The sequence below is a fragment of the Suillus subalutaceus genome (genome assembly GCF_016647625.1).
Source record: "Suillus subalutaceus strain FC151 chromosome Unknown DFJ58scaffold_32, whole genome shotgun sequence".
Lineage (NCBI taxonomy): Eukaryota > Fungi > Basidiomycota > Agaricomycetes > Boletales > Suillaceae > Suillus > Suillus subalutaceus.
Genome location: NW_024540281.1, coordinates 53,008 through 72,513, shown reverse-complemented (window position 1 = coordinate 72,513; position 19,506 = coordinate 53,008). Strand labels below are relative to the sequence as shown.

General features: G+C 44.3%; 5 protein-coding genes across 5 annotated transcripts; 3 read left to right on the top strand and 2 right to left on the bottom strand.

The window, feature by feature from the left end:
• Positions 1-3,570: 3,570 nt before the first annotated feature.
• Positions 3,571-3,811, top strand: DFJ58DRAFT_624282 (uncharacterized protein; the record flags this gene model as incomplete). The annotated part of the gene is made up of 2 exons (XM_041381085.1): positions 3,571-3,669; positions 3,731-3,811. Coding segments are annotated over 2 exons (180 nt in total), but the record flags the coding sequence as incomplete, so codon positions are not given.
• A 3,275-nt stretch (positions 3,812-7,086) lies between these two features.
• DFJ58DRAFT_619274 (uncharacterized protein) lies at positions 7,087-7,398 on the bottom strand (the record flags this gene model as incomplete). Its single annotated transcript, XM_041381015.1, has 1 exon — positions 7,087-7,398. A coding segment is annotated over one exon (312 nt), but the record flags the coding sequence as incomplete, so codon positions are not given.
• Positions 7,399-7,788: 390 nt separating this feature from the next.
• Positions 7,789-9,510, top strand: DFJ58DRAFT_874432 (uncharacterized protein; the record flags this gene model as incomplete). The annotated part of the gene is made up of 5 exons (XM_041394393.1): positions 7,789-8,409; positions 8,456-8,557; positions 8,620-8,778; positions 8,835-8,995; positions 9,048-9,510. The coding sequence occupies 5 exons, from the start codon at positions 7,789-7,791 to the stop codon at positions 9,508-9,510; spliced, it is 1,506 nt and encodes a 501-aa protein (XP_041245667.1).
• An 849-nt stretch (positions 9,511-10,359) lies between these two features.
• On the bottom strand, positions 10,360-10,785 carry DFJ58DRAFT_657887 (uncharacterized protein; the record flags this gene model as incomplete). The annotated part of the gene is made up of 1 exon (XM_041382002.1): positions 10,360-10,785. A coding segment is annotated over one exon (426 nt), but the record flags the coding sequence as incomplete, so codon positions are not given.
• A 5,360-nt stretch (positions 10,786-16,145) lies between these two features.
• DFJ58DRAFT_619037 (uncharacterized protein) lies at positions 16,146-16,481 on the top strand (the record flags this gene model as incomplete). Its single annotated transcript, XM_041381008.1, has 1 exon — positions 16,146-16,481. A coding segment is annotated over one exon (336 nt), but the record flags the coding sequence as incomplete, so codon positions are not given.
• Between the last annotated feature and the right edge of the window lie 3,025 nt (positions 16,482-19,506).

Genomic DNA, 19,506 nt, shown 5'->3' with positions numbered 1-19,506 from the left:
ACATTCCCACAGCGCTATTCATGCTCCCGCAACTTATCTGACGCTATTCCCGCACTTATAGCACTGTCGGAACTACCAGCAATGTGTCTATAGGAGCATTAGTGCATGTCTGCTCTATCTAGCACTTGTTCCTGCACTTAGTGCTTATCCAGCGCGCTGTTCTCGTGCTCTAGGATCCACCTGAAATGTCGGAATCCATCCATGGTCCATCCTACCTCATTGGTATGTAGTCTACCTTGCCTTGAGTTTGTAACAAGTGCTACAGTCTTATTACATGTATATCCTATCTCTTCCGAGTCCGAGATGGTATAGCTTACTAGTATAAGAAGCCTATGGTGACTACTTCAACACTACTTCCCTTCAACTGTATTTCCTTTTCCTTAGGTTTTACTTAGAAGTAGTCACCTTTAGTTGCGCTCTATGGCCCCTATTTGACTTTCCTTACCCTTGCAATCAATACCCTTGATCTCACTCGCTATTCATTACCCTCCTTTAACTCAGTGTCCGCTTTCTTGACTTCCCCTCTTTCCCACACATTAGCACTCTATCTTGCGATGCACTATTCCCGCGCTCTAGCGCTCTTTCGGGTCTTTCGATCTTGAGTTGTCCTTAGTAGCTTTTCCCTCGGGTCGAACATTCTTGCTTTATTGTTTGCAAGTATAGCAGCATAGGCAGAGCTTAGACATATACTGGCTTAGTACCTTTACAAGTGCCTAGTCAGGTTGTGTTTTTCACAGCGGGAAAGAGCGAAAGTCAAGAAAGTGGACACTGAGTCAAAGGAGGGTAATGGATAGCGAGTGTGATCAAAGGTATTGATTGCAAGGGTAAGGAAAGTCAAATAGGGGCCATAGAGCGCAACTAAAGGGTGACTACTTCTAAGTAAAACCTAAGGGAAGGAAATACTGTCGAAGGGAAGTAATGTCGAAGTAGTCACCATAGGCTTCTTATACTAGTAAGCTATACCATCTCGGACTCGGAAGAGATAGGATATACATGTAATAAGACTGTAGCACTTGTTACAAACTCAAGGCAAGGCAGATTACATACCAATGAGGTAGGATGGACCATGGATGGATTCCTGACATTTCAGGGTGGATCCTAGAGCACGAGAACAGCGCGCTGGATAAGCACTAAGTGCAGGAACAAGCGCTAGATAGAGCAGACATGCACTAATGCTCCTATAGGCACATTGCTGGTAGTTCTGATAGCGCTATAAGTGCGGGAATAGCGTCAGATAAGTTGCGGGAGCATGAATAGCGCTGCGGGAATGTGCATGCATAGTGCGGGAAAGTGCGGAATAGCGCCGGACAAGGGTTTTGGTTATGGCTGAGACAAGTGAAGACTGCTGATAGGGGAGTAGTGAATAATATGAGGGATAACTTTGGTCCACCTATTGAAGGCTTATGCAGGTATACATGCCTAGCACCAATATGATTGTCACACTGGTCAACTCCAAATGGGTCAAACGCAAACCTTTCACTGTGAAATTGATTCTAGAGATTTGGGCATACCTTAATCTATTATTACCTCTTGATGCCATGGTATATGCATGCTTGACCAGTGCATTCTTTGCGCTCTGCAGACTAGGAGAACTCACAGTGAAGACAATGAAAGGTCTTGATCCAGAGAAATATGTCAAGTGCTCAGACATTGAATTCGATGTCAAGGACCATCAGGAATTTTTAGTCACCAAGATCTTTCTACCACGTACCAAGGTTTCAGCAGTTGGGGAAGGAGTATACTGGGCACAACAAGAGGGTCAAGCGGACCCAAAAACAGCCCTCCTCAATCATTTTGCTGTTAACAATTCCCGGCTCAACAGTCATCTTTTCACATGTTAACATGTGAAAAGACCCAGACCCTTGACCCAGAGCGAGTTCTGGAAACATGTTGGTGGTATCGTCAAGAGAGCAGGTCTAGGAAACCTCAAAGGACACATATTGCACATAGGAGGCACTCTAGAATACTTACTGTGCAGAGTTCCATTTGACATTGTCAAATCCATAGGAAGGTGGTTGAGTGAAGCCTTCACAGGATATCTGTGAAAACATGCGCTCATACTGGCCCCATATCTGCAGGAATCCCCCATGCTAGAGCCGTTTACCAGATATACCATGCCTCCAGCACATTGACAAGGTATGTGCATCATTCTACACCTTGCCCTTCTCCTTTGAGATGGGAGTCCATGCTGCACCTAATGTGTTGCAGGGCTCCTTTGGGTGTTTGGGTATCATGGCTCATCCTGGACTTTCCCCACAGGTTTGAAACAATGTCCCAGGTTGCAAACCCTTTGGGTTTGAGCCCAAATAGCTTCACAAGGATATTGTTCCTATTTGTAAAAATCAGATGTTATTACTCATTAATAAATTTAATTTTCTTGCTTGATCATTGTGAAAACTGGAAGCAACACATAGACAAAGTGGTAATGAACTAAGTGAAAACTTTGTTCAAACTTTGCATGAAAATTTTCAAAGAGCTTACCTAAGTGTTCCATAAGCATTGATGCGCTGATCACCAAGTGGTGCAAGCGAATGCTAGCTAGCAATGGCTGCCTGAGACCATTGTCTGTCGCTGTGGTAAGGATTTTGTAGCTTTCTATCGATTGAGGATCACACTTGTGAGACATGACATATTCCCACCACAATTGTGGTTTTGTTGCAATGTTCTATCCTTCGATGTCAATCTGCCCATGCTTATGTATTATTTTGTCTAGCTTTACTTTTGCATACAATCCAGTGTATTTTTGATCTGATCTTGCAAAATAAATCTAGGAAAAACATTGTCTTGCCAATTTCCTGGGGGTGTCATGTGTGGGGTCCACCCTTTTCTTCCACTGGAAATATTCCATGCTTCACATCACGGCCAGCACCCAGTCCCAAAGCACGACTGCATATTGTATTGTATTTATATCTCAATGTTTTCAATTATTGTAGAGTCCCCAATAAAAAGGCAATCACTCTGCACAGTCACAAGTCAGCAACACCGACCCCTAGTTAGAAACATGTTCCAAAATGTAAACCAAATGTATGTAGATTCCGAATACATATTCTGAGTCTATAAATGGATGACAATAACAACAATGTCAGCTATATCACATGCTTGAGCTGGTGTAAGATGATGAAGATGAATTTCAGAGGCCCATGAAGGCTTCACATAGGCTCATGACCAGCCTGGCTTACTAATACCGTGGACAAGTCGAGTGGTGAAGTCAGGCTGGTTGATTTCAGAGAAATTTGGCAGGAGGAGCAAGGAGTTTGAAATTTGACAGATGCTGATCATGCCAGCTGAGGTACCTGCGATCATACAAGTTATGTGTTTCCTCTCACTCAGCCTATATGCTATGAACCATGAGTTCTACACAACCTTTATTGTCACACTGCTCAAGATGTGATGGAAAATCTCCCAATGGACTTTACAAGTGCCCTTTCAATGACACAACACCAGCAAGTTCTCAAGGCCTTCTTGCAACTCAATTTTATGTCCCAAGGTTCACAACATCCAAAATTGTTCCAGCTCAGATGCCTCATATCATTACTTTCTACAAGACATATTGTACTTTGAGCTGAAATAGGCTCCAGAAAGATCTTCATAATGATTCTGCCTTTACTTCTTTCTCTGGACAAAACAGCCATCACCATCACACCTTTGAAACTGCTGCAGCATGATCATGTATGGTCAATATACAATTTTATCACCTCTAAAATGTCAAATTTGTACTTGTAAATCACAGGTTCAGAAGTTTGAGCAGTATGGGATTCCTTTGATTGTGATTAATCATGATACTCTGTCTGACAAGAATCTTTGGAATGTATGTGCAGTCATTGTCCTAGATGACTTTAATGTGATCTTCTCCTGCAGTGTGTGTACACAGGAGCTTTTCATAACCTCATTGTGACACCAAAGCAATTTTTTCCTGATGGTGGACATATTCCACATCTCACACTGATGTTAAATGATCAGAAGTTCATCAAATGAATTGGATTCTTTTCATTGATGAAGCACATTTTATCATCACAGCTAGAGAGCCCAAGCCAGGTGAGAAGCTTGCATTCCACACAGCATATGGCAAGCTTGCTGGTTCGACATCCATGTTCTGAATCTGTTTTTGAATCACCAAACCAGTGGCCAAAGAAAAAGGCATTCAAGTTGATAGGCATGGATGGTTCTAGAATATTCGAATGGGACCACTCAATATTGTTGTATGCTACTCATGCAACTCAACTGCATTTTGAATCATCAAAGTCTCAATGTCATCCTCTTCCTCTGGAAATGCTGTACTGTTATTTACCCATGCTGTGTAGCCCTTTGCAAATGTATCAAATCCTTTTGATCTCAAGTGAGAGAGCTCCCATTAAGGAGGAGATCCTTCACCCATCTATTGGCAGTATGACCAGGCATGTAGACATGCAAGTTTTTCTCCTTTGCTTTTGACATGACCTTTTTAATGGATGTTGAGCTGTTAGGTGTTGTCATATCCCGTATTCCAGACCTATGTCTGATGATGTTCCCACGCCTTCCAGATGCACATCTGGACCTCCATACCCTTATCCATGACTCCATACCCTCATCCATGCCTTCAGTCCTCCAGTTTACTATCAGTTTGGACCCATACACCTTCCCACATCCATATATCTATACCTTCGGACCTCCACAGCTAAGCCTGCTTCATCCGCCCTTAGTCCAATCGTATCCGAGCTCATTCCATCTCAGATTTTACCTTCCCTAGACTACTGGACTATGTCCATGATTCATATCCTAGTTCCGTCTTCACCTAGATCTCCAGATCCGCTCATCCGATATCTGGACACCTCATCCGATACCCAGACCTCTGGATCCGACCTATACTCATATCTGAAGCTCAAACCTTAAATCAGTGTCTATCTCCTTATGGTAATCCCCTTGACTCTGGACTTTGGTTATCTGTGTTTCCATCTTGCTTATTGATCCTTGTACTCTGTTCATCTCCGAGTTCATTTACTTATGTTCCGTTCATACTTACTAATATGTTTCCACATGCTCGTACATAGCATTTGTCTTCAGCTTACTGATCCTCTTGGATCCCTTCCAGTATATAAACCTCTGTACAACTCCTGTAAAGTTTCCTTAGTTCAAATATCAACATAGACTTGCTCTCTTCACTTGTTCCTGTCTCGGACCTTGGTCCATCTCAGTCTGACCTTTCCTTAGGTGTAGGGAAGGATTCCCTAGGCCGATGTGACAATCATATAGGCGCTAGGCATGTATACCTGCATAAACCTTCAATAGGTGGACCAAAGTTATCCCTCATATTATTCACTACTCCCCTATCGGCAGTCTTCACTTGTCTCAGCCATAACCCTTGTCCGACGCTATTCCGCACTTTCCCGCACTATGTGCGCACATTCCCGCAGCGCTATTCATGCTCCCGCGACTTATCCGATGCTATTCCCGCACTTATAGTGCTATCAGAACTACCAGCAATGTGTCTATAGGAGCATTAGTGCATGTCCGCTCTATCTAGCACTTGTTCCCGCGCTTAGCGCTTATCCAGCGCGCTGTTCTTGCTCTCTAGGAATCACCCGAAATGTCAGAATCCATCCATGGTCCATCCTACCTCATTGGTATGTAATCTGCCTTGCCTCGAGTTTGTAAAAGTGCTACAGTCTTATTACATGTATATCCTATCTCTTCCGAGTCTGAGATGGTATAGTTTACTAGTATAAGAAGCCTATGGTGACTACTTTGACATTACTTCCCTTTGACTGTATTTCCTTCCCTAAGGTTTTACTTAGAAGTAGTCACCCTTTAGTTGCGCTCTATGGCCCCTATTTGACTTTCCTTACCCTTGCAATCAATACCTTTGATCTCACTCGCTATCCATTACCTTCCTTTGACTCAGTGTCCACTTTCTTGACTTCTGCTCTTTCCCGCGCATTAGCGCTCTATCTTGCGACATGCTATTCCCGCGCTTTAGCGCTATTTTGGGTCTTTCTATCTTACATTGTCTTTAGTAGCTTTTTCCTCGGGTCGAATGTTCTTGCTTTATTGTTTGCAAGTATAGCAGCATAGGCAGAGCTTAGACATATATTGGCTGAGTACCTTAACAAGTGCCTAGTCAGGTTGTGTTTTTCACACTGACTCTCTGGTCCTCCAGATTTATCCTTCTGTCTACATCCATGCTTAGGGATTGACTCCCTAAGCCAGAGTTTTGCCTTTCCGGCACTTCCTGTCTTTCTGAGACTTCTGTCTACTCCCTGTCAACTCCATCTCTACTTAAGTGTAGTCTACCTCTGTTTGTTTCTACTCCGGACCTTGTCCGTAGTAGCCTTTCTCGTCCTGTCCTAATCCTGTCCGCTCCTCCGGTCCTCCTAAACCTTTGGACATTGTAACCTTCAAACATCATAACCTTCAGATGATGTAACCTTTGGACCTCCAGATGTCCTGTCCTTCAGACCACTCCTCCTATCCTATCCTATCCTGCTTTGGACTCTGTCCCTTTCAGCCTATCCTCTATGTGTTTCTATCTAGGGAACTTACCTTGGGAAGTCTCACCTTTGGACCCAATGCAGTGGATGAAACTCCTCCAGAGTTTCCTATACTCCTCTGGAAGTTTCCCGTGCTCATCTGGAAGTCCTCTAGCACTCTACTAGAGTAGCCAGCCTCCAGAAGTCCTTCAGACTTCGTCAGATTTCATCCGGACTTCATTCTGAAATTCAGGGCACGTACTTGGGTAAGGGGCACAGCGCATGAGCTGAGGCCAAGCCCTTCAGATCCCTCAACCCTTGAGCTATGGTCTTAACAGGTGTTGTGTATGTAGTCCTGTCCCCCAAGCTTCCCATGTACTTTCCAAAACTGATGTTTAAGTGGGTGATATACCGGAATGTTTGGTGCCAAGTCCCTGAGCTGTTCCCAAGTGCCATGCAGTCCCTCTGCTGCGAACCAATTCTAAACAGACCTGTTGTCAGTATAGATCATACTCCAAGTCTGTTGGTTTAGATATACCTTTTGGAAGTTTATGTTTTGCCACAGCATGACTGTCATGACCCAAAATGTTAATGAGTGAGCCCCAGCAAATATTATTGTGAGAGTACTGAGGAAATTTTCAACTCAGCCAAAATCACCTGACAAGATGGTGAGATCAAGCTCATAGAAGATAAGGAGGTCACAGTTGAGGAGGATGATGTTGCGAAGAATACTGTCTTCATTCTCTGGGTCAACTACCAAGATTTGATGGAGAGCACTTGATGAAACATAGGTGTGATAGATGCTGGTTGCAAAGGACTTCATTTCCCTGAATGTTGGCTTGGCTTCAGTGAGAGCTGCAAGACATGTCTTTGAAACTGTCTCCCAATAGAGGAATGTGTTCCCTATGAGTACTTGTGTGGCGAAGGAAACAAGAGTACAATAATCAGGATGTTCAGCACTGTCATATTCCATTCTGGACCCTAAACCCACTTCTCCAGATCTTTGATTGGATATCTGGTCCACAACTCATCTCTGGACCTGGAACCTTACAGCAGTTACCAACAATAATGAGATTCATCATTTTTTTTCATGTGCGTCCGAATTTGGAAAGCGCCTATTTCAGATGTATCATAGTCTCCCTATCGCAAAACTACCATCATCTAGATATCTTATGCACGAGGCATGTCACAAACACCTTCTGAAGACAGTATTGTCATGCTGGAGTCCGAGGATGAACACGATTGGCTCCTCTCCGATAGTCTGCAAACTACTTCGGAACCTTGTGAGTGTCTGCTATGTTGGTGCTATGAGTTGGCATAGTACTTATCCAAGATATGAGCTGCCATGAATTTTACATCTATCAATGAGTTTGCACCCAACGACTTGGAGGAGCTTGTAGTCGACAATCCACGGCTGATGAAGGCTGCCAACAGGCCCCAGATAGGTCGTAAGCAAAAGGCCAATGTTCCTTCAACAGGTGAAGACGAAGGTGACCAGGTACAAGCTCCAAACAGCAAATCCAAGGGTGCGAAGGCGAAAAAAGCTAAGACAGGCCAAGGATCACACAATAAACTGGCCATCTTTGAATCTGATGATGAGGACCATCAACCACAGTCCTTGTCTGTGCGAGCTTATTTCCACCTCAAAACCACCTCCCAGCAGCCAGGTCGCAGCAAGAAATCAAACATGGTCACGATCATGAAGAGCACTCAGTGCAATCCATTCATATTCATGATTGACAGTTCATTCAAGGCCTTTGTTCGAGAGGTTGCAAGTGCCGCAAAGACTATGATGTCGAATCTCATGCTCTCTCATCTACGCTGGAAGTTCAAAACACCAGCCAGTTTACCCACGAAACTACTAACTGACGAGGTTGGCTTTCAAGCAATGCTTGATGCAGTGCAGGAATGCACGAAGGGTCATACCATCTTTCTGTACCTCCCGAAGCCCATTGATCTTGAAGGGGTATGTTACTTTTTGCCTCAACACTTCTGCTTATCATGTCAAAAAGCCACCAGAGTTGTCGAGCTGTCGTGACACGAGATATGAATACGATGAATATTCGAGTGTCCCACCAGAACATAATGCAGCCATGTCTCACAAAGCTCAGATTGTGAGAGCTCTGATGACTGATTATATGCTAATGAACACTAACCACATTCTTGCACACTTCAGAATGCTTTGCATCAAGAAAGCACCAAGGAAGTCATGGAGTTGGAACATTGCTACCCCATCGGAAGCCATCCTCTGTTCCCGAACAAGCGCATATATGTGAAGAACGGCTTATTTTTGGAACTGACCTCTCTTCGCCTCGATGTATGGGGTGCTGCAATTGTACGTCAGTTTGAGTATATGATCTGTATCATTGTTCTGATATTGATCAGCATCAGTCAACACAATCTGACCCTCGTGCTACGTATGATATGCCTCCAGTGTCAAACTACTTTATGAAGGACAAGGCTATCAAACCAGCTTGTCCACCACCCAATTCTCCAATGACCATGTTTGCAGCCTATGGTGCCTATGCCAAAGGCGAGGACTACACTCCCAAGTCTCATGGAGGCTCTGGACTTCAGCACTGCTTCAACTGACTATGAAAATAGCACGCCATCAAGGTCCGAGCCTGACCCTTCATTTTTCACGCACCAGCTGCCATACCCACCTCTGCCTCCCTCATATTATCATCCACCATATTATCCTTATCAATACTCATACTATCCTCTTCCGAATGCTGTACATCCTACTACAGCACCACCACACCCATCCTCAGCACCATTGGTTCCAGCTCCGGCAACTGGCAGTGTAACAGACTTGTATCCATCACCTGGTATTACCACGAAGTGCTCCGTCACATTGGAGGCCTTCTGTGCCAAATTTGTTGTGTCTGCTTCCGATTCAGAGAAGCTTTCTAAGCTTGGGTACAATCCTGGCAACCGGATTGTTGAAAGCCTGACAATGGGTGATTGGCAGTCTGTTGGATTCACTCTGCTTAGTTGGCGTACATTTCTTTCTCATCACCGCAAGTTTTGTGACACAATAATCGCAGGTACATGGCTTTCACCTTAGACATTATTACCCATCATGGTCACTATTTTGTGCTTTTCTTGCTCGTTGTCTATTGCTGTCATTCACTGTTTGCCAGGCTCATTGTCTCTCTCAAAAATGTTTGTATTATTAGTTGCAGGAGTCTTGAGACCGAAATACTATCATGCTGTTGCTACTCGATGATACAACCAGAGTGATGGAACCATCCTTTGCACATCTCTGGTGTGATACATGCACATGCCTCGATGAGTACACCAATTGGGTCATCGTCATCATGAAGACGATGAGCATGCCATCGGAGATATGCCTTGACTAGCTAACTATTAGTCTCAACATCTGAGATGCAGTAAATCACATACGCGCACTGAAAGATTCCTCTATGGGATTCAAGTCGGGGGAGTAGGGTGGAAGGTAGAGGAGGAGACAACCTTATAGAAATGAAAGTCGCATCTCAGAAATCATCAATGTCGAGTACTAATAACCCACCTAGCATCATGGACAAGATCATACAGTTCTTCGTTGTGGTGTATGCGGCAGTTGTCGAGCACAAGCACGGACCTCTCCACAAAAAATGGGTTCATGTACGGAAGCTAGGAACCAAGATGAAATACCGTTGTGAAGAAATGTGTATTAGCACTTACCACTTTGGTTGCAATAAACTCATAAAAAGTTTCACCGTCAAATGAGCCCTCAACTACATGAGCTGCCATGTAGCCTTCCGTTGTAATTGCTGCAACAAGTGAATAACGATCTCCACGGACAAAAACATCTGACAATGCTGCCCGTCGACCTGCCATTGCCCTACCATACTGGTGAGCCCATGTTATCTCATTCTTGCTGACTTCGTCTACAAAAACAAATTCTGACCCATCACCAGCAAAGTTTATTCGCATCAACTCCTTCCATTCGTGACAGCTGTTCTTCATCCCTCTCTGCAGCAAGCTTGTGAAGTAATTTCCATGTGAGCCCTGCTTCCTTGAGGTTGCGACACAGTATAGAGACAGAAATGCTGATGTTGTGTGTCAAAGCCAGCCATGTCACAACTTCGTCGAGGTAGAGGTCTAATTCTTCAGTAAACAAGGCCTCACAGGCCGTCATGAGAGCATGGGTGAGGATACAAAGCTGCTGGCCACGTATTGGTGAAGGGGGACGGTTGACAGCGCCATACTCTGCAAAAATTGCTTCCCAGCGGTAAATGCTAGCGCAAGAGACTCCAAGAGCATTGCGAATATCCTCGATGTCCCAGCCTGTGTTCCAGAGGTTTAGCGCACATTCTTTGAGATCAGCACTAATTTTACTGATTGCCCATGGCTAGAATATGTTGTTACACAATGAACGACAAGAACAAGACATATTTCCTAATCCATTTTGGAATTCCATGCCTTGGAAAAAAAATGACAAATCTCATTATTCTTGGTAACAGCTGTAAATCAGCATCTTTCCCCATTTGGTATTCTCCTGACTCTGGGCTTTGGTTATCCTTGTCTTCTGTTTGATTACTGATCCATTACCTATGTACTAATCTCCATTCTCATTTCCTGTGATCTGTTATACTTACTATTAACTTTCCACATGTGTTGTAAGGTAGCAGTTGCATGGATTCTACCTACCTCACATGACCAGCATGATGAAATTGTGACAAAATCGTGAATAGCTAATATCTATTGAGCAACTAAACATACAAGAAAACTGTGTTGCTGTATGTTGAAGGGGATAGATAGGTTCAAAACAGTGTTTTCAGAATTGTGCTGCGAGCAAATATGAGAGAGTTATTGAGTAAATACTAGGATGAAGCTGATTATTGAGTAAAGTACTGCAACTCCACTAGTTCAGCATCCAGCAGCATGACCTGGCAAGCTGGCAGCACATGGCACACTCAGGCTGGCAATGGGGTGACAAAAATGAGCCCACAGTATCTGGACTTCAAATCTGCATCCAAAGAAAGTGAAACAATCAAAAGAATATGTCAGTAACAAGGAAAATGTGAGTTTAAAATTGAACACTACTCTCAGCCCTGAAGTTGCTGAAGGTAATTTGAAAAAAGGACTATCTGGTGCAGATATGTCCTGTCCAGCCCGATATCTGTGTACCTGACGACTGGTCCACTTTGCATGCTCCAAGTCATGAAATAATGCAATCAGTCGAAGTTTCATTTGAGACTACTATACAAGATTCGGAGGTATTGCAAATGAGTCAGTTCTCTTACAACTTTTCAGTGACATGTGAGACATTCACAATACATAATCTTTACTTTGGCATTACTATATATACAGCTGGCTATTCTACATAACCAAGTCAATACATACTTTTACCTTTGTTTTCAACAATGGTTTGGCATCATTTGGCACATGCTTAGGCATTTATCCTGCACAGCATCACACTTGGTCACAATCATGTGAGGTAGGTAGAATCCACATGACTGCTACCTTACATAACCATGGACTATGCTTACTGACCATTCTGTTATGATACATATAGTGTATAAGCCCCTGTAACACTTTGTACTACCTCAGTTCAAATATCAATCTAGTTCTGCTCTTTCCTGTATTCTGGACTTGAGTGAATTCTCTTGTCAACTCTGGGTCTAAGGATTGTATCCTGAGACCACATCTCCAGATCTACCTTAGGACAGTCTATTCCTGTTAGCTTCTGGTCTAGACTTCATCCAGGTCAGCCTATTTCACTTCTCCTAACTACATCTGGACATCCACCGGATTTATCTCATGTCCTATAATCTGGACATTCGGAATCCATCCTGCATCAACCCGGAAACTGCAGGCAACATATCTAGCCCCTGGAAATCAAGGGCACGTACTTGGGAAAGGGGCACAGTGCACAAGCTGATGCTAAACCCTTCTAATCCATCATCCTAGAGCACAATGTGACAATCATATTGGCACTAGGCATGTATACCTGCATAAGCCTTCAATAGGTAGACCAAAGTTATCCCTCATATTATTCACTACTCCCCTATCAGCAGTCTTCACTTGTCTCAGCCATAACCCTTGTCCGATGCTATTCTGCACTTTCCCGCACTATGCGCGCACATTCCCGCAGCGCTATTCATACTCCCGCGCTTATAGCGCTGTCGGAACTACCAGCAATGTGTCTATAGGAGCATTAGTGCATGTCCACTCTATCTAGCACTTGTTCCTGCACTTAGCGCTTATCCAGCGCGCTGTTCTCGTGCTCTAGGATCCACCTGAAATGTCGGAATCCATCCATGGTCCATCCTACCTCATTGGTATGTAATCTGCCTTGCCTCGAGTTTGTAACAAGTGCTACAGTCTTATTACATGTATATCCTATCCCATCCGAGTCCAAGATGGTATAGCTTACTAGTATAAGAAGCCTATGGTGACTACTTCAACACTACTTCCCTTCAACTGTATTTCCTTCTCCTTAGGTTTACTTAGAAGTAGTCACCTTTAGTTGCGCTCTATAGCCCCTATTGGTTTACCTTGACTTTCCTTACCCTTGCAATCAATACCCTTGGTCTCACTCGCTATCCAGCACCCTCCTTTGACTCAGTGTCCGCTTTCTTGACTCCCGCTGTGATAATCATACCAGCGCTAGGCACGTATGAGTGTCATAGGCATATTTTGACTTGCCTAGAGGAAAAGAGTAAGGCGCTAGTCACTAGCTGCTATTCAGCTCCCAAGCTATCCGCTTTGGAACCACTTTTCTCCCATAGCGTGCTACCCGGTCCGATGCCTAGGAATTCTGCCCTCCCATGTCCTGCCTATGCCCACTGTCACAACCCTTTTAACGAATTAACGCAGGGGCAGAGACTAGGACTCAAACAAGGTTATCACAACAAGAAAGGAGTATAATGAGCAGGGACGTCTTAGGATTGCTAGCAGTGAGCTAATACAAAAGAGGTTTGAACTAAAGAACTACTGACTACAACGAGCTACCTATATACATATATTGAAGCGGAAACTGAATCTGAGTCTGAACTAACTAGCCAATCATTAAATAGAAAAGGAAATCGTACGATGATCTAAATATAACTACACTATGATGTCATGAAACGTGTAACAGCTGTGCAAGGGTTCTCGAAGGTTCTAGAGTCACGTGACTTGATCGCTTGTGAAAGAAAGTCGAAATCGGAGATGTCGGAGATAACAGTAGTGGGCGCTAACGGAATAGAGAAGTTTGGATATGTAAAGGATGGGTTTGGGTTAGGGTTTGTGAAGGTCATAGGTACAGACACTGACTGAGTGCTAACGACAGGCGCTTGTGACGGGCACTTAACGAGTGTTTAGGAAAGAATAATGATTTGTATTTGGAATTTGTGACACCCACCTACCTCCGCTGGTGCATTATATTTCCTGAAATGTCGCTACTCATCAGTCGCAGGTCTTATTACCTGTGTCCTCATGTTCCGCAGCGCTGCATGTTCTATTACCTGTCGCTACATCGTGCCCTTGCCAGTGTCGCTACTATACTCGCCTACGCAATCCCGAAACCCCTATGCAGTATGATAAAATGACCCGTCCTACATACAGTACAGTACTTCCCTTCCCTGAACCTTAGCTGGTATTGGAGTCACTTTAGTTGCTATATCCTAGTTTTGATGCAATCGATTCCACTCTTGCCAATCTCTCTGATCGCACGTCGCTTGACTTGCTTTGAGTGCGCGTCGCTAAAGTTCCCTCATAAGTTTGATTTTCGCAACGTCGGGGTCGCTATCGGTAGTCAAGCTATAATCTAGTCGCTATCGGGCATTCCACTTGCACTATCTTACCTTATTCCTCGCTTTCCCTTCTTTTGATTTCTTCTCGCTGATGCTAGTCAGACATCGCATAGTGCTATCGCATAGGACAACTTGCATAGCGCTTCTCACTTATACGCATGTTTCTCTGTTGGAACTCACTTGTCACTAGTCGCTGATCGCTACAGTGCTACTCATTGTTTTTTTTGGTCTTAGGTCGCTATAGGTTGTTAGTCCTTCGCGCTATCGCTACCCTTGCATATTTGAAGAGAGTTGCTTCAATAGCAGTCCTCTTGGGTCGAATACTACACTCGTGCCTATTTGGATAAGTAGCACTAGTTTCTAACAAGCCTAGTCGCTATCTCTCTTTCACACCGCTTTTCCCGCGCACTAGCGCTCCACTACCGACACATTAGCGACCCGATAGCGACCATCTACCGACCCGCACTTCCGCTTTTCTCATGCCATAGCGCTCTATAGTTGCGACATACTTTCCTGCGCACTAGCGCTGTATCTTGCGACGCGCTGTCCCGTGCTATAGCGCACTTTCAGGTCTTTTATCATAAGTTGTCCTTAGTAGCTTTTCCCTCGGGTCAAACATTCTTGCTTTATTGTTAGCAAGTATAGCAGCATAGGCAGAGCTTAGACATATACTGGCTTAGTACCTTTACAAGTGCCTAGTCAGGTTGTGTTTTTCACAACGACCTTAACAAGAACCCAGTCTGACCCTGCCAAGCAATAAGATGTAGTACTGCATGCCTCCAGTGTCTTCTATCAAACCATGATGCATATGCAGAATAGCCCGGACTTGGATAAGATTGAGTTGGACATGGAAGAAGCCAGGTGCAAGTTGAAAGTTCTCCATATGATTTAACAAGCTGATGTCATCTGAACACAAAAGCTGGGCACTATGAACTCAGAAGTTTGTTGGTTGATCGCTGATGCAAGGAATTGCCTGGTTATCAAGATCATGCAGGCCAAACCCGAGCTGCTCTAGGTATGCATTCCATGCAACTTTAATGTTGTCATTTGTTGTGGTTCTCAACACATACTCTTGAGTCTTTGATTGCGAAGGTGGTGGTAGTGTTGCTGTAGCTTCTGACTTGGCTCAGCTTTCCCACAGCTTGACCAGCAGCTTTAGCTGAGACTTGGATACCAAATTATGGTTATTCCTGCAGCTGTGCCTTTGAAGTGGCTTAGTAGTATGCTATGACCATGGCCAGCACCAGCCCACAGAATGCTATTGTTGATGTTATTACCCATATTGCTGACTCACCTGTACAACCCTACGTACTGCCAGCACTCTCTGAGTCTAAGTCTAGCACTTTGTCTTCAGTCCCTCCTGAACCTGGAGATCCTCAACTGATCACTGATGTTGAAGACAGTGGTTATGAAACCCCAATTAAATGTGGCTCGTCTACCATGATTCCATTCTCTACTAATGCACACTATCATATCAATACAATCAATGGCCTTGGAAAAGAGTCACTACCTTTTACAATGGGTCCAATGTCCATTTAAGAATTTTTGGACAAATTCTTTCCAAGCAGCTAGTTACTCAGGCTCCTTCCCATCCGAAATGCTTCAAGTTTGTGAGGCGGCATACTAGGGATGCGGTACTATCTGAAATCACGTGAATAATTCAAACCCAGCATAACCTTAACCTCCCTCACACTCTCAGCGACGGCTGGAATAAAACATTTGTAAACAAGCGCCAGCCACAGTGACAGTGACTGCGTCAACTCGAAAACAGTACCGTAAACCTAACCCAGGGTTAGGTATTATAATAATAATTTGTCCTGCATTGTACAACTGCAGCTACTACTAGATCAAGATAACCATAGCACAGCTCATCTAATAGACATTTGTCTGACCATGACAACCATGCATCATCTCAATATCATCATCAGAACACTACAAGAATGTAACCTCAGCTGCATCTCAATTTATCATATCGATCCTTGAAAGCCAGCATTATGAGGGTCATCTTATCGTCGAAGATCTATTCATGCGCTTCAATGACACATTCAGTGCCTTTGTTGGATACTCTCTTCTGATAGAGGTGAAGTCACTGCCAAGGGCAAAATCAATGCTTAGACAACAATACATGGATGAAATCATACTTCTCTCATCTGAAGAAGGAGGTTGGCACTTTGGAGCATTGCATGCCACTACGAAGCAACTCGAGGCATTCTCAGTTGATGAAATGGCCATTGACATGGCATCATGCGCTCCTGCTCTGTGGGATTTGCTGGGGTTCCTTCTAGGCACCAACCGCGGCCGACCTGCACTTGAGACCAACTTGGAGGATACTGATGGGGATACCATAATGAGAGTAGTGCTGCCGCGGTCTGGTTCAGTCCGGTTCAATGGGGGTTAAGCAAGAACCGAGAACCGAACCTGGGTCCGGTTCTACCAGAGTCGACGAACCCTGGACTGAACCTTTGCGAACTGTTCGGAGCAGTCAGGTTTGGTTGTTTTTTGGGTTCGAACGCAAACCGAACCCTAAAATGTCTAGTAGTCAGTGAATTTTTTTGGTCGAGTCCTCGTCAATCACAAGTGATGTGAACAGAGTTGATGAATGTATTATGGCTCCAGTTTCGTGGTTCATATGTAAGCAATGGCGTGATCGGATGGATGCAATGGTAAATAGATAGATGAAGGTTGCTGACAAGCTTGAGGAACAAACAGCCAGTTGGGAGAGAAGTGATCAATATATTGATGATATTGAGAAACTGGATGTCGAGTTGGAATTGGAGAACTTCGAATATGGGTTTGTAATGCATTGAGCATTGATAAACTAGGTGTCGAGGGAGTACATGAACGTCATGTTGGACGACACAAGTGAGTAGAGTGCTGGTGCAGATGGTGTTGGATGTACGTAACTTGAATGATGGCATCCATGCTTGATATATCGAGCACGGTTTGCGTTAGCGTCAAACCTTGACATCCATTTAATGTAGCTGCATATGCAGGTCGCAGAGGAAACTGTCTTTGGTTCACCGTCCATGGCGAACAGTTTGTGTGGAATGTGGGGGATGCAGTGGCTTTCAAATGTATTGAGAAGTTAGAGATTGGTTGAGGAAGCGGCAATGCAGCACAACGATGTGCACACGCGCATTTATGACCAATCCCATTTCTACCAAGAGGTTACATACTCCAGGATGGGTTAACATTGTGAGATAGTTGAGTGTGTATTCTGGTGCATTCAATCAAGTCTGCTCAGGTTCTTTCAGGCTGTCTGAACTAAAATAAGATCCTACATGGCTTCGTCAGTGAAATGTGTGATTTATATCACTTGTGATACTTACAAAAATCACCTGGTAAGTTGACTAGAATTAAAATCCATCAACATAGATGTTGAGAGGGGAAAGGAATGCACGATCAAGACAGCTTTCAGTGTCTTCAAAAATTGCTGGGAAGAGGATGTCAATGGTGTCATCGAAGTTTGTGGTCCAACAACACCGTGAAATGAAGCAGAGGTCCACATAGTCACTACTGAGCAAAGAGCCGTAAAAAAACAGAACATGAACATTAAGAGGCGACAGAACACAACAACACAGCATGACGTGGTGGACACAATAGCCCCCGAGCCGCCGGTATCTCGTGCTTAATACATGTAATATATAGAATAGAATGTAGAATAGATATATAAGGTCCAGCATTGCCTCTGAACAAGTATTTTCACATCATATCAGTTCGGGACCCGTCCAAACCAAAGTCGAACCGTTCGCCCAACGCCAGAACCGAGAACCGTACTATGGTCCGGTTCTGGCTGACACCTGGACCGTGAACTGAACCACAGGGGAACCGGACCAAAAGTCCAGTTCGAACCATGGTTCAGGACCGGACCACGGCAGCACTAAATGAGAGGAGAGCTTGCTGTCGACTCTACGAGCACTGCTGTTGATGATAGCTATTGGGATGCAGTTGAAGCTATCGACCTTGAGGGCTTTATTGAAGGACTTAACTCAGCATCCGGCAGCATAGCGCTTGCAGATAAACCGCATGCATGACATGCAGCAATTATTGCTATCGTGCGTGTATCACTCTTGTTGCATCTTGATCTGCCTAATATCGCAGTAAATCAGAAGCAGGTTGTCATTCTTAGTATATTGATGCAAAGCACGAACCAAAAGTCAAATGCATTGCAGAGCACACTCGGCATTTTCTACAGTCTGTCCATGCGCCGCAAAAAGTGATTGATACCCTGTCTCGCATTGGAATATCAGTATCATGCAATTCAATCAATGCCACCATTTGATCATTGTCAGCAGAGTCACAAAACACCTTACATGCACTTGGGCAGTCAATGCTTGCATGTTACGCATATGACAACTTCGACGTCGATCTGAAATCTCAAGTTCCCTTAGCCAAGAAATCCAATACATTAAAACATCTCACCTCCGGTTTACTATTCCCTCTGCAACACAGTATCACTCCCAATGACTTGAAATGCTCCGAGGCACTGTGGAGGCAGTCTGCGCTTAATCCTGATGCAGATAACTTACTGCCCAAATGGTCATGGAAAGATCTTTTGTCACCCAGAAGCAATGCCTCAGAGCACTCCTACTGGGCTTTTGCTTTCTCGCCATGACCGATTTAATGCCTGGGTCTTCTTATCAGACCTGTGTAACCACGGACCAGTGTATTTTCGGTGTTTTCAGTCAAAGATTCCTGACCCGGAATCTATCGATATAATACCATTAGTACAAACCCCACTGATCACTGCACGAGCCATGGACATCAATAATTCAACTGTTACTGGAAACATACAATCCATTGTGTCATTACTTGCACAAGGTGGTGTCCATGACCCAGCAGATACCAACTTCGATGGCCCCGACATCTCGCAACATGTTGTCCTATTCCATGGTGATTTGGGCACTGGTGAACGTCTTCAAGCTGCGCAACTTCGGCGGTCAATAGAAGCAACTCCATGGGACCGCTTACAACATGTAATCTACGTAAAATTGTAACCTGACGTGTGCAATCGTAGCACATCGCTGGTCACCCGTGGGAGCATGCCAGCAATACTGCAATACTGCAGCGTATGCATCTCCATGCCGATGACAGTGTTCATCTTTTGTACGAGCTGTATATAAGATATTATATCATTGGGTGACTTCCCGGAGAATTTAGAATCCTAGATACTTATTTCCCTGGTTGCACGCACGGGTTTGCTGTACGTGGGGATATCAAAGACCCGCTGGTCAAAGCTGGGAAAGAGGGATCGTTCAAGGCTACTGTGGAGTTCTTCCTGGAGTACCTGTGAGAAGTCTTGTCGTTGCAACGTTAGA